Source organism: Neophocaena asiaeorientalis, unplaced genomic scaffold (assembly GCF_003031525.2).
Source record: "Neophocaena asiaeorientalis asiaeorientalis breed wild unplaced genomic scaffold, Neophocaena_asiaeorientalis_V1.1 scaffold39, whole genome shotgun sequence".
NCBI classification, from domain to species: Eukaryota; Metazoa; Chordata; class Mammalia; order Artiodactyla; family Phocoenidae; genus Neophocaena; species Neophocaena asiaeorientalis.
Genome location: NW_020175670.1, coordinates 6,756,014 through 6,771,385, shown reverse-complemented (window position 1 = coordinate 6,771,385; position 15,372 = coordinate 6,756,014). Strand labels below are relative to the sequence as shown.

Here is a 15,372-nt window from a genome sequence, read left to right as displayed (position 1 = left end):
CAAAGGGGAAAAACTGTCACTTCACTGGTGGGAAAACCAGGCAGAAATCATCTTACCCAAGTAACAAAGGTTAACATCACCAGTAATAAGACATACCGACATCATGCACAGCTGATACGATGCACTGAGGAGGACAGAGTATCACTTATGTGGTCTTCTTGGCCAAAAGTGCATAACCTCAATCTAACCATGAGAAAACATCAACAACCCAAACAGAGAGACATTCTACAAAACAACTGACTAGTACTCATCAAATCAAGGTCATAAAAAGACAAGGAAAGACTTGAGGAACTATCATAGATTGGAGGAGACTAAGAAGACACAACTCAGTGCAGTGTGGGATCCTAAGGATAACGGGGGGGAATTGTGAAGTTAACAGCATGGCATCAATGTTAACCTCCTGGTTCTGATAACTGTATTACGGCTATGTAAGCTGTCAACATTAGGGGACACTGATGACGGGCTAATCCAAATCATTCCCCAAGATTTTTCTAACTGGAATAAATTGGAAGACCACCTCACCACTTGGGTGACAGAGCTGGGGACATTTAACTTGGGCTGCTGGCACCCCTGTGTTCTACACGTGGAAAAGACCTGTATATAGTGGAAATGAATAAAGCTAACACTAGGAGAAGTACAGAGACAGAAACTGAAAGGGTCCTAAAAGCACTGCAGTCTGTACATGCAGTAGTTCCTACATCTGACTGCCCAGAGTTTAGTTATGTGAGTCAAAATTTTTCCCTTTTTGCTAAAGCTAATATCGGCTTGGTTTCTGTCACAACTGGAAAAGTCCTAATATAGTTCTAAATGAAAATACTACCATGCTGATACCTATAGTATATCCTTCAAAGAACTCTTAAGCAAGAACTCTTAAGCAAGAACCTTTGCACAATGTTATTGCAAGAATATGGAAAATATGGATGGTTTAAGTAGATATGGTAAGTGCAATACAAGGTCCCCTCTCCCTCCTCATACTCCTTTGAGAAAGGTAAGGAAACATGTCAAAGACGACAGCCTACAGCACAGTCCACCACTCAAAAGGAAATAAGGTAAGTTCATTTGTGGTAGACGAAAAAGTTAATTTTTTAGCCCACAGACCTGCATCCACCCAAGAAATGTCTCTATGAAACAGGGAAGTTGCTATACACCAACTTAAATAAGTCAAGTTCATTGTATACAAACCTCAGCTTCAGCTGCTATTTCATACTTGGACTTCTTGCCTGGCATAGTTCGAATCAGATTCAATAGGCCATCTTCATCAATAATTTTTGTTCCCAAGGCTGCTGCCTATTAATTAAAAATGCAAATCATTGAAACCATTACTTTCTGTAAAAAACAATATGATTCTCAGGCTTGTCAGAAGGTGAAAAACCACATTTGTAAATTAGATAACACTGGAATATTTTCTAAAACCATGTTCATGAAAAAGTATCATTAAAAAGAAAGAAAATAGGGCTTCCCTGGTGGCACAGTGGTTGAGAGTCCGCCTGCCGATGCAGGGGGCGCGGGTTCGTGCCCCAGTCCGGGAGGATCCCACATGCCGCGGAGCGGCTGGGCCCGTGAGCCATGGCCGCTGAGCCTGTGCATCCGGCACCTGTGCTCCACAACGGGAGAGGCCACAACAGTGAGAGGCCCGCATACCGCAAAAAAAAAAAAAAAGAAAAAAAGAAAATAACAGATACCTCGTCTAAGAGTGGTGGGTTGGCACCTGAGGTATCACACTGCCACTTCTGTGGACTGCTTTACCTTTCCCTCTGCCCTACAAAGGTCAAAGCCACTAGGGTGAAAGCCATATCGGCTGGCAGACACTCTCCTCTACTTTATCCCTGCTAACAGAACTCCAATGTGTCCATCTCCAAGTGATGACTTATGATTGGTCTGAGAATCAGAAAAGTCCTCATCCTCCCCAACCTCTCGTGTAGCTGTGAATGGCCATGTGACAGCTCCGGCCAATGAGACTTAAGTGGAATTCTGTAAGAGGTGTTTCCAGGAAAACTCTTATAAGGTCAGTCACAGCTAGTATAACATCTTGTCACTGCTCCCTATTTCCTGCCTTATATGTGAACTTGAGAGTGGCAGCTACCTTGCAACACAAGGCAACGTGCATGAAGACAGAAGTGGAGGATGGCACTAAGTCTAGCTACATCACCGAGGTGCTGAACCATCCCCCGCAACTGCCTGCCTCTGCAATTCTCATAAGGTAAGGAAATAAGCAGCTATTTGTCAAAACCACAGTTAGTAAGGTATTCTATTACTTGGAACTAAATGCAATACTACCCAACAGACCTTCCAATAAAAAGATATTCCAGTTAAAAAACTTAAGATGGAGTCCACAGCAGCATATATAGGTATACTTAGGACTAGAAAAAGAGGAAAACTTCATTTGCTTCTATCTTCAAAACAAGATTTTGACTAGAATAGTACGCTAAGAAAGCCAAGTAAATAGGAACTGTGCCTTCAACTGGAAAACCAAAATCCCAGGGTCAAAGCCAAACAACATTTCTGTGGAGAAGAAATAATGTAGTGAAGAAATTACTTTTCCATTTTTTTCCTTCATCTCACTCCGTGTAAAGGACATTATACTACATATGGTCACATGAAGAGCCTGCCAAGGCAAGCAGCCTACTTCACTGTGCTGAGAACACAGCAGTACCCACCTTATCACTCTTGGACTGACCACTATCACGACCCATGACAAGGTAGTTTGTTTTCTTGCTGACATTTCCTGTTACTTTTCCCCCATAACGCTCAATTAGAGACTTGGCCTCATCTCGTTCAATTGACTCCAGCACTCCTGTGATTACAAACGTAAGGCCTTCCAAGCAATTTTCAGCTCCCTAAAAACCAGTGTTCAAGCAGAGAGGAAATTACATGGCAGCTTTCCAAAGAAATATTTGGCATCAAAGCTGCAGGACGTTGATTTTTCTCATTTGACATCATAAATAATCTCAGCATGAAAAAATTTACAAGAAATTTACAGCAAATAAGCAGGAACAAATTAAATCCTGAGAAATTCTTATGTAGGTTAACATTTAATAAACTTATAAAACCAGCAATAAAAAATATACGTCCGACGTGGTTAGGGAAGTGTATTAAAATTATCCATTCATACTATTCTTTTTTTTAATATTTAAACTACTAGTTAACTTGTAACACTTTAACAACCAGATGCAATGTACCTACAGAATATCTTGCTATTGTTAAAAAATGAAAGTTTCAATTCTGAAAAAACTAAACATGTTTGAGCTCCTGCCCTTCTCTCTGGCTGTTTCCCCTATGATAGTAAATCTAACAACCTGCGAGCAACTTAAAGGCAATAGCACATAATCTCTTGATTGGAAATTTAACTTGATAATACAAAAGACATGCGCCAAAGAGAGCCAAGTCCTACAGATTTTGCCTCTTCCATTGAAGCTACTTCACTTCTCAGCCCTTTCACTGCTACTAGCCTAGACAAGTCACTATTATTTCTCACCATCTCCCCTAATTGATCTCCCTATATTTATTCCTCCCCCTCCACTGCACTCTATATTCAGCAGCCAGAATGATCTCCTTGAAATGCAAATCTGGTCATACTTTTCCCCCACTTACAACTCCTCTTAGGGCCAGGTTCCTGTTACACCCCCTAAAAGAATCTCAGATTGTTCCCTTATGGCACATATCACAATTATAATTAAATAATAATTTACTTAATGTCTCTTTCCTGAGTTAGACCATAAGCACCATGAAGGCAAAGAGCATTAATCTTGTGACTGCCGTAGCCTATCTCCTAATTCGTAAAGATGGTGACTAAGGCTTTTCTGTTCATTTTTAATTATTAATTCTCTGCTACTGTAAACATAGTAAATACATACATGGACCCACAGGCCAGAGGCCATGACATATCCTCTCAGTACTCTTACCTTTGGTATCTCTTTGGAGCCCAGAGCTTTGGGACCTTCTCGATTTAAGTAGCTTCGATAAGCTTGATAATTAGTTCGTCTCTTTTCAGAATCTTCAGGACTTACAGACTTTGGGGAGAGGGAGAGGAAATTGAATAAAGTCATGCAAATTTAATGTAAAATTAAAAATACATATCAATAAATAAACATTAAGTCACTTCAGTGTTTGGTCCTGATATTAACAATTTTAGCTACAGAGAGTACGTACTCCCCAATTTACACGTGCCTGGCTTATAAACATCCCTGCCATCAGCCCTTCTCAAACCTTTTGACTCTCTCTAAAGGCACGTACCTCAGGGTAGATTGGGTGTATAAGCCAAGTTGTCAGCCCCAAGCAAAAAAAACGAAAAGGGGGACTTCCCGGGTGGCACAGTGGTTAAGAATCTGCCTGCCAATGCAGGGGAAACGGGTTCAAGCCCTGGTCCGGGAAGATCCCACATGCCGTGGAGCAACTAAGCCCGTGCACCACAGCTACTGAGCCTGTGCTCTAGAGCCCACGAGCCACAACTACTGAGCCCACGTGCCACAACTACTGAAGCCTGTGCACCTAGAGCCCGTGCTCCGCAGCAAGAGAAGCCACCGCAATGAAGAGTAACCCCTGCTCGCCACAACTAGTGAAAGCCTGCGTGCAGCAACGAAGACCCAACGCAGCCAAAAATAAATAAATAAATTTTTTTTTTTTTAAAAAGTACTATAATGACTTATAAAGTTAGAAATAAAACTTGAAAACAATCAAACCAAGATCAACACACAGCCCCCAAATGATATGCTTTTAGAAAATTTATACCTCTTTTTTAGCTGGAGAACTTTTGATTTTCTTAGGAGTTCTTGTCTCTTTCAACTCAATGGCATTTTCTTTTCTTTTTGAGGCCATAGGCTCTGTTTCTTTATTAGAACTTTCTTCTTTTTTTTTCAGTGGTGCCAGCTTGGAACTGGTTTTTGGAGAAGAAGTTTCTCCTATTTTATGAGTGGATGACCTGGAATGTTGCTGAGATTCTTTTGAACTTCCACATTTAGTTTGCTTCTTAGGACTGCAGTTCTTCCTGTCATCTGAAAATTGTTCTGTTTTTATTAGGAAGAAGGAAAAGATTATGATTGTTGTTTTTGGAAAATGATACCCAATATCAAGATTATATTTTCATTTTTCAACTGAATAATCTTAGTAGGACACAACGTCATATGGTGACTTCATGACACGCACATTAAGATTTTAGTTCTTTGGGGCTTCCCTGGTGGCGCAGTGGTTGGGGGTCCGCCTGCAGATGCAGGGGACACGGGTTCGTACCCCGGTCCGGGAAAATCCCACATACCACGGAGCAGCTGGGCCCGTAAGCCATGGCCGCTGAGCCTGCGCGTCTGGAGCCTGTGCTCCGCAACGGGAGAGGCCACGACAGTGAGAGGCCCTCATACCACAAAAAAAAAAAAAAATTAAACATCTGTATATTACTTCTTTGTATAACCAGTTCAAATTAAGCGATCTGCCTTTTTCAATATAAATTACTCACTAATTGAAATAATATGGTAAACTACATCTGAGAACATGGACTTTATTCCACAGATAAACGTCAATGATCTGAAATTCACACAGAAAAGTTGCTAATTAAAATATGTCACATAAAAAATTCTGTTTGTAATAAAGTCTGAAAGAATCTTGGGATTTCAAGACTAAAATTATATGAACAAATATACTTATAAGATTAAGCCCATCTATATTAACAGATGGTTAGATATCAGGACCACTAAAAAAAAAAACGAAAACCTACAGACAACCAGCAGAAGAGCTTCAGATGACCTGGATAACTATGAGCCAACTCTATGAGCCTGAAACATCTAGGCTTTTGTCTTCATGTATTGAAGTCCACACAGCTGCACTACACTTGGAAATAAACATGAAGCCAAGAGCTATGATACATTTCTCGCAATCAGAGCAGACAGGCATTCTACACCAACAAATATCCAAACAGCTTATCCAGGTATCTAAGTAGAACACGCTCCAGTACTCCTATGAAGTATCTATCTAAGAATACCAGGCAATTACTCAACAGAACGTTTAAAAATGATTACATGAATTTTCTTCGATAAAGATCAATGTTCCAGCTTACTTTTTTCTGCTAGTTTTACCTTTATGAGGATATTTAGGTTTTTCTGCTTTACATAAACTGGCTTGCACAGATGAAAACGTCTCTCTCTCTCCTGGGTCCTTTTGAGCCTAAGAAAACGTAAAAAGTGTCAAATGTGACAAATAACAGGAAAACTATTACCACAAAATACGTTGTTAAAATCAACCAAACTTAAGGGTCATCTTCCAAAGTAGAGGAACAATACAATAAATGTTCATTCATTTATACACAAAATTTCTGGGGCAAATGAAACATGTTTTAGTACTTTTAATTTTACAGATGAGGAAACAGATGAAAGGGTATAAAAAATACATCTATAAAAAATTATGCCAGTTGTTCCCCACTTGTGAGTCTGAAAATGAAAGCCTTGTTTCTGCTGGTTTCATCTCCATTCTCAAATTGTTAGCATTATGCAGTTAAAAACTAAAATCTAAACGTAAAAGAGTAAATTAAAAACAATCTAAAGATCAAAAGAAAAATAAAGAGTATTTTCTCAAGAGAAAAAAACGTCCATTCTCTTCACTGCTCCTTCAAAACTCTCCATTTTACAAAGAGGTCACAAACTGGGGTGCATGACACAGCATATTTTTTAAATAATTCTAATTTAAATGCCTTTAGATGAAGTAAGGCATTTCAAATGACAGAGTCCCCACCATACCCTATTGTGTTATACCTGCCTGCTGTAAAATCTTTTAGTCAGGTATTGATAATGACAATATTAACAGAATGTGATTCAACAGAAATAAGGCTAATTATTTGGAGATCAAGTGCTTAAAGAAAAAAATCTTGATGCTTTTAGAGATTCCCAAAAATACACTCATTATTTTTTGAGACTGTCCTAATACAGATCTTAAAGTTAGCTAACTAGAAACAGCAAAATTATGTTTTTAAAAAGACAGTAATATTAAAGTTATTAAACTTTAGATTCCATTGGAATCTTTATAAATGTTATTCTCTGAACAAGTACATGAGAGCCCCTTTGTGACAGACAGTAAGTAAAAGTTACAACTTGTTTTGTGAAGAAGGGTTTTGGTTGGCTTTGGCTCTATCAATCTTCCTTAAGGAAGAAGAAGTTTCTCAATGAGCTTCTCCAAAAACATTTTTATAAATGAAAATAATTTAGCTTCTCTCTAGCAGAGTTATTCATGGTTATATCTCCAGAGCCTAGACTACACAGGTCTGAAAGGGCACACTGATCTGTACTGTATATTCAGAGTGCAAACAGCCTGGTAAAACACCACCTTTTTGGTCTTGGGTTCTTCATCCAACATGGCTAATGTTCTGGCAAACTCTTCATCTTCATGCAGTTGTCTCTCTAGCTGTAAAAAGTGTCAACACAGTGAGCTGCTTTTTTTCTTTTTGTAAATGAAAAGTTTTAAAATGTGTGGTTCATGATTAAAAGAAACTGGAAAAACATTTTCCAGAAAGTAGCTAGGACATTTTTTCACTTAATAGCTGAGTATCACAAGTTTGTTTCGTGAAGCCAAATTAGACTGCAGAACATATATTTCTAGTTTTGCAGGCCTGATAGATAAATTGAGCATAAAGTTCCAAGTCTTTAGCTTTTTCTTAATGGTCCCAATGCAACACTTACAGATCTCTCATCTCTATTTATTTTAAACTCTAAAAAGAGTTCAGGAGAGAATCACTATTCTAACAGAAAAACAATAGCCTTGTGGGGGATGTGGAGGGCACACAAAGAAATGAATCTATAAACCAAGAAAATTATATACCTTCTTTGCACACACAGTAAGATACATACCTAATGCAACTATCACTAATATCATCAAACTTCTATTTTCAATTACTAATTCAAATGTATCTGTTCTGATATATTTTTAAATTGAAGTACAGTAGACTTAACAATAGTATATTAGTTTCAGGGGTACAACACAGTAGTAATTTATCTGTCCTGACTTTTGAAAATTTAAGTCATTATATCAGAAGTTTTCCTAAAATGCTAATGTAACACGCAGACATTCACCTCGCTGTTATTTCCAAATATTTTTACTTTCAGTAAAATGGAGCTCTTCCAGAAGAGAACGTGTGGAAGTAGAATGTATTTCTCATTATATATGAGAAACAGGACCCAAACAGGATTCTGAAAGAATGTGATAGAAATGGGAAAACAGAGGATTGTGATACAAACTGCCACACCTGGTTTGGAAAAGACAGGGTAAGCCTCCAGTATTTCAGACAGATAAGAAGTCAGGTCCCTAAAAAAATCACTTCATGATTTTACCTAGGCCATCTGTCCTACCCTGAGTCATGTGGATATCTGTATGTAGTTTATAAAATTCAGTGTCGTCAATAAGATGGAAAAAGATTTTGAAAACACAAACTATAAACTGCCAAATTAATAAAACGTGAACAGTCAGTATATTTCAGAAGACTAGAATACTGTTCTCTCAAAACAATTGTTATCAAGAGCCTCTTCTTTGTATATGTATAGCTGAATCACTTTGCTATAAAGCAGAAACTAACACACCATTGTAAAGCAATTATACTCCAATAAAGACATTTAAAAAAAAAAAAAAAGAGCCTCTTCTATGCCAAGCACTAAGATGAACAATGATGTCACAACAGTTGAGACATAAACAGCCCTGGTATGTAGGAGTTTAAAGTCTACATACAGGAAGACACTGAAAGAGCAATTTAAGAAGACACAAATAAACGTTAATAGTAGCTACAGGGCATAGAGAAGGGATTTCTAACATAGTTTAGGGAATATGAGAAAGTGACACTTAAGCTAATAAACAGGAAGGAGGTTCAAACAGCAGGTACCAAGGTCTAAAGCCTCTGACAAAGACAACACTCCCCCTTGAAATACCTTCTTCACTTGGCTTACATAAAATACCAAGCCTTCCTGATTGTCCTACTTCACTAGCCACTTTCTTTAAATCTCCTCTGCTGGATCATCCTTCTCTTCCTGACCTCTCATTGTTAACAGTGCCCCAGAGCTCAATCCTGAGACTTCTTTTCTGTTTACATTCTCTCCCCATGATCTCATCTAGTTACACTGGTTTTAATACCATTCAAATGTTAATGATCCCAAATAAACATCTTCAGTTTAGACCTCTCCCCTGAGCTCCAGATTCCTCTACCGAACTACCCACTCTGCATATCCATTTGGAAGCCTATTAGGCATCTCAAACTTATGTGCGAAACAGAATTCTTGATTTTCCTGTATCAGTGTTCCAGTCTTAATAAATGATATCACCAAGGCTTAGCTGGTGGCGCAGTGGTTGAGAGTCCGCCTGCCGATGCGGGGGACGCGGGTTCGTGTCCCGGTCCGGGAGGATCCCACATGCCGTGGAGCGGCTGGGCCCGTGAACCATGGCCACTGAGCCTGCGTGTCCAGAGCCTGTGCTCCGCAACGGGAGAGGCCACAGCAGTGAGAGGCCCGCGTACCGCAAAAAAAAAAAAAAAAAAAAAAAAAAAAAAAGTGATATCACCATTCACCCAGCTGCTCAAGCCGAAAAACATGGAGTCACCTTTGAATCTTCTCTTTCCCTCATACCTTACGTCCAGTCTATCTGCAACAACTTGAAGGTTGCACCTTCAAAGCATAAACAGATGATGACCACTTCTCACTACCTCTTCCATTACCCCCATCCTGGTACAAGCCAACATCTTCTCTCACCTTCCCTACCCTAACAGTCTCCAAAATGATCTGCTTTTGTTCTTGCCCACCGTGGTTTCTTTAGCTTCACAGCAGCCAGAATAATTTTCTTTTAAGAGCCATCAAAAGTCATGTCATTTCTCTATTCAATACTCCAATGGCTTCTCATCTCACAGAGACTAAAAACCGAACTCCTTACCATCCCAAGTCCTTCTGGTAGGTACCAAAGACCAGTCATGACATAACAGGATTTGCTGCTGGCCATTTCTTCCAAACTCATCAAACTCAAACATTTCTACCTCAGGATGCTTACACCTGCTATTCTCTATGTTTAGAGGAAACCTTCCTCCAGGTAGAAGGAAGCCCCATGGCTCACCATTATCATGAATTATGTGCCCCAATGTCACTTCCTCAGAGGGGTTTTCCTAACCCCTGTGTTTCAAATAGAACACTCATAACCCCACTGATCACACCAAACATCTATTCCTTTACTTTTCCTCGTGGCATTTATAATGATCTGACTTTTTTTTTTTTAATTTCAGTATCCTTAACACCTAGAAGTGTGCCACGCACTCAGTAAGTGCTCGATAAATACTTACTGAATGAATATAACAGGTTCACTACAAAGGGCACTCTGAACTGAAGATAGATTTAGAGATCACCAGCATATGCATAGTACTTAAAGCCAGAGGAGTAGATGAGATTGCCCAGAGGGGAAAGAGAAGAGATATGACCAAGTTAAATTATTTTAACTATTCTAAAGGAGGCTTCCATTCAAAGAAATCTAATAATAAATCTTTAGTTATCCCCTGCTCTCATCATTTATCTTTTATATAAACTTAGATTTGCATATAGTATTAGATTTTAACTTATTTTACACATAACTCTTACAATGAGGCTCAATCCAAAATGAAACTAGAACTATCTTAATTGCCTGCCTGGGTAGACTAAATAGCAAGTGACAACATCAAGGTGCTAATGATATCTAAAGAAAATGCTAATACCTCTGCATCTTCATCAAGTTGCAATTGCTTGGCGATGGCTTCATCATTTAATCTGGAATCATCTGCATTCTGTGAAGGCTATATTTCAAGGAAAATCAAGCAAGATCAGCACAAACCTTAAGTTCAAAGTAAGGTGCTTTTTCTTAACTGTAGCTAAATAAATACACCAATGAGAGATAAATGTATCAGTTATGAAATAGACTCAATGCACACCAGCCAAAAAATTATGTTCATGGCTACTCCGTGACCACACCCAATTTCTTAACAAGCAAATATGCTACAGACAGATGATTCTCAATGAATTCTATTGAAATGTTCAAAAGAAGTACCCAAAAAAAACCCTAGAGACTAATGTCTTCGCTTCAGAAGTAGTCCAGAAAATTGGCACACCAACACATGAGAAAGATTACCTCTAATGGAGGTACTGATGAAATCAACACACACACTGCTCGGCAGGCTTCCACGCAGGGAACTACTTTCACTAACTTATCTGTATTTGTTTCCTAAATGTCCAGGAAAAGATGAATCCAACATCAGCCAAAATAGAGTAGATCACAAGTATAGCATAGGGAGGCTCTATTCTAAGTTATGTGTTCATGACCTCATTTGGGAACAATTATATTGTCTGAGGTCAAGAGTAAAATGAGTTTGCATTCGAGTATTTAAATTCTAAGAATCACAATTTATTCTTATGATTTAAATGATCTTTTCTCACTTTCAAATATCAAAAACTTAAATGTGTGATATTCTAACTTGGTCGTCCTCCAACATAATAGCAATTACATTTTACCCATAATCATAGGAAAATTATTTTCATCAATAAAATGTTGGTCTATTCATAAAATCCAATTTCACCTCTTATTAATAACTGAACGGGTACAAATCCTGAACATTCTTGCTTGCCTGTAGAACACTCACCTCTTTTCTTTTGCTTGCCACCATCTTCTTAGCCGATCTTTGGACACTTGCAGTTCCAAAATAATCAAGCACTGATGTGGGGGTAAGCTTCATTGGTGACAAAGGCTTATTCTTAGTGTTTAGTGTCTTAGTGTTTTCTTCATTCTTTTTCATGTTTGATGCTCCAAGATAACTATTTGGAGATCCTCCATTCTCTTTTGATTTAGAGGCTGCCTTCTTACACACAAAGTCATCTTCTTCATCTTAAATGAAATATGACCAAATATGGCTTGATAAAATATCAATTCTGATTACAAAAGCAACCACTTCCACCAACTTTATAAAAAATATACAAGTGCTATGGGATGCTAATGATTTTCTTTTCTTCCTATCTCCTAAATTCAACAGTTATCCTCACATTTACCAGTGCCAGGTCTGTAATACACCATCTCCCCCAATTACTACCCAGAGTACACAAACATGTATATTTACTCATGTATTCAACAAATAATTACTGAGCATCCATTATGTGCTAGGCACTGAGGATACAGCAGCAAATAAAAAAGACAAAATCCCTCCCGTCATGGAGCTTGGAACCTAGAAGAGGAAACAGACACAGAAATAAATAAACCTATACTGTCAAGTTATACGTGCTATGAAGAAAAGTAAGACAGGGGCTTCCCTGGTGACGCAGTGGTTGAGAGTCCGCCTGCCGATGCAGCGGACACGGGTTTGTGCCCCAGTCCGGGAAGATCCCACATGCCGCAGAGCGGCTGGGCCCATGAGCCACGGCCACTGAGCCTGCGTGTCCGGAGCCTGTGCTCCGCAACGGGAGAGGCCACAGCAGTGAGAGGCCCGAGTACCGAAAAAAAAAAAAAAAAAGTAAGACAGAATGAAAGAATTAGAGAGTGATGAAGGGTGCTCTTTTAGATAGGGTAGTCAGGGAAAGCTTCTTTGATAAGCCACATTTGAACAGAGCCCTGAAATGAAGTTACCTCAGGCAAGAATGTTCAGGCAATGAAAACTACAAGTGCAGAAGCCTTAAACTGAGTGTGCTTGGAGGTCCCTGTGACTGCAGCTGAATGAAGGGGGTACACCACAAGAGTTAAGGTGAGAGAGGTAGAGGCCAAATCCCATAGAACTCTGTAGATCACAGAAGGAATTTTAGGTTTTATTTTAGAATGGGAATCCACCAGAGAATTTTCAGCAGAGTTGTGCGTAATCCAACTTAAGTCACGTCCTTTGGAGAACACACTGTCAAGGGATAAAAGCAAATGCAGGGAGACCATTTAAGAAGATATTCTACACAGTTCCAGAAGAAATGCTGAAGCCTCGGACTAGGGTGGTATTTGCAGAGGTGTTACGAAGTTGTCAGAGTCTAGCTATACATCAAAGGTGGAGTATCTAGTAATATCTAACCATTCATTGAAGACTGTATAAACACTTTGTCTTGTAACATTTTCTTTCCAGAAAGTTTCCATTGAACATCTGGTTTTAAAAGTCTTTCTAGGGCTTCCCTGGTGGCGCAGTGGTTGAGAGTCCGCCTGCCGATGCAGGGGACACAGGTTTGTGCCCTGGTCCGGGAAGATCCCACATGCCGCAGAGCGGCTGGGCCCGTGAGCCATGGCCGCTGAGCCTGCGCGTCCGGAGCCTGTGCTCCGCAACGGGAGAGGCCACACCTGTGAGAGGCCTGTGTACCACAAAAAAAAAAAAAAAAAAAAAAAAAAAAAAGTCTTTCTAAGCATTCATGACAATGCATAGATAATTAAAGACCCCAAAAATGTACCTCAAAAGGGCCTCAGTAAACTTTTTTGTTTGATTCAATGATTCACAAGATAAAAAGCTTTTTACTTTGGCCTAATAACAAAAGAAATCCAATAAAAAGAAAAATCTAAAAGGCAGCCGTGAAGACTAGGTCAGGTCAATGTGGGGGAGGGAGGGTTCACTTTATAAGTTTGGTGTTCAAGGCCACACATGAATGGGTCTTACCTCCTCTCAAGTACTCATTCAACTACTAGTGTTTGCTAAGGGTCATACGTGCCAAGCACTGTGCTGTTCCTAGGTGCTGCCATCTCAAACAAAAAAGTATCCAAGATATGTAAAAATCAAAAAGGATTTAGCCTTACTCTCTAATTATTATATTTATATTAAAATTAAACTATAAACTTTACAAAGCATAAATAACTTACAGGTTTCTGAGTACTAAATGTAAAAAGTAATCCATTATTTAAAGCAGGAGCAGAGTAGACACCTCTGAGGATGTCCATACAGTTCACTATAAGCCTACTTTCCCTAAGGACTTACACCCCACTCCACCCTCCAAGGGCCTCCAGTAACCACAGATATATTTATTAGATGGTTCCATATTCCTTGCCATCACAAACTGGACCAGGAGTGAGCACCTGAACAAGGTGGGGTGAATCTTACCCTTGATCAGTTTGCTGAACTAATGTGTTTAAACTAAGGTGCTGGGGCTTCCCTGGTGGCGCAGTGGTTGAGAGTCTGCCTGCCGATGCAGGGGACGCGGGTTCATTTCCCGGTCTGGGAAGATCCCACATGCCGCGGAGCGGCTGGGCCCGTGAGCCAGGGCCGCTGAGCCTGCGCGTCCGGAGCCTATGCTCCGCAACAGGAGAGGCCACGGCAGTAAGAGGCCCGCGTACTGCAAAAAAACCCAAAAAAACAAACAAACAAAAAAAAACTAAGGTGCTAAAGGTTTATTTTTGCATTCAATGACATTCAGCAATGGCCTTCTAATAAATTCCATTTTGCTTACAACAAGCTAGGTTTTCTTCTTAACCTGCAACCAAAGATTTTAGTTAAAGCATACTTGTTTTCTTATCTTCAACTATAGCCAATCTACCTTCAAGATTAAACTAAAAATTCATTCATCAATCTTTCTAAGCACATCCAAGGCTTGATACACGTACCAGATTTCAATCCATGTATTGACAAGAGTCAACAGACTAAGTTTAGTCACTCATATATCTGTTCTTCCTACATGACGAGTCCTTCTCTGCCTCTGCCATCTGCTTCAGATGGTTCTGCAAAGGCTAGGAGACATTATCCCCATTCCACTTAGGTACAATAGCCATGCAAATCACTCATAACAGTCCTAGTAACCACTGAGAACATAATCTGAAACTCCTTCCCTCTTCTCTAAGATAACAACATGATGAATTGTTATATTACTGAAATCCAATTTTTTATAATTTAAGGTTTGTCTATTTTAAATCCCTAGACACAGTTAAGCTGTAGCATAACCAAACCAGTAGCATTCAACAACAAACTATTCTACCTTAGCAGTCAAAACAAATTATATGAAATGTCCTTAAAAGAAGATTCAAAACAAAATTAACATTGCTGGGACTTCCCTGGTGGCGCACTGGTTAAGAATCCTCCTGCCAATGTAGGGGACACAGGTTCAATCCCTGGTCTGGGAAGATCCCACATGCCACGGAGCTACTAAGTCTGTGCGCTACAACTACTAAGCCTGTGCTCTAGAGCCCGTGAGCCACAACTACTGAAGCCCGCGCACCTAGAGCTCATGCTCCGCAATAAGAGAAGCCACTGCAATGAGAAGCCCGCGCACCGCAGTGAAGAGTAGCCCCCGCTCGCCGCAAATAGAGAAAGCCCACGTGCAGCAACGAAGACCCAATGGAGCCAAAAATAAATAAATAAATAAATTTATTTTAACAAATAATAATAACATTGCTGATATCCTGGCTTTAATAAAAATAAAATAAAATAAGAAAGCCACAAAACTGGAACCTCCTAAGTATAGATATCCA

The 15,372-nt window shown here is 39.5% G+C and overlaps 1 protein-coding gene across 3 annotated transcripts in view; it reads right to left on the bottom strand.

Annotated features, from left to right (window-relative positions):
* Nucleotides 1-15,372, bottom strand: part of RFC1 (replication factor C subunit 1) — a 71,170-nt gene that overhangs the window by 21,470 nt on the left and 34,328 nt on the right. For all 3 annotated transcript variants that reach the window (XM_024731724.1, XM_024731725.1, XM_024731723.1), the window contains exons 5-12: nucleotides 11,606-11,847; nucleotides 10,688-10,765; nucleotides 7,303-7,380; nucleotides 6,063-6,150; nucleotides 4,729-5,003; nucleotides 3,903-4,010; nucleotides 2,658-2,837; nucleotides 1,183-1,287 (exon numbers count right to left, since the gene is read on the bottom strand). In XM_024731724.1, the coding sequence (XP_024587492.1) occupies nucleotides 1,183-1,287; nucleotides 2,658-2,837; nucleotides 3,903-4,010; nucleotides 4,729-5,003; nucleotides 6,063-6,150; nucleotides 7,303-7,380; nucleotides 10,688-10,765; nucleotides 11,606-11,847 (1,154 nt within the window). The remainder of the gene's footprint in view (nucleotides 1-1,182; nucleotides 1,288-2,657; nucleotides 2,838-3,902; nucleotides 4,011-4,728; nucleotides 5,004-6,062; nucleotides 6,151-7,302; nucleotides 7,381-10,687; nucleotides 10,766-11,605; nucleotides 11,848-15,372) is intronic.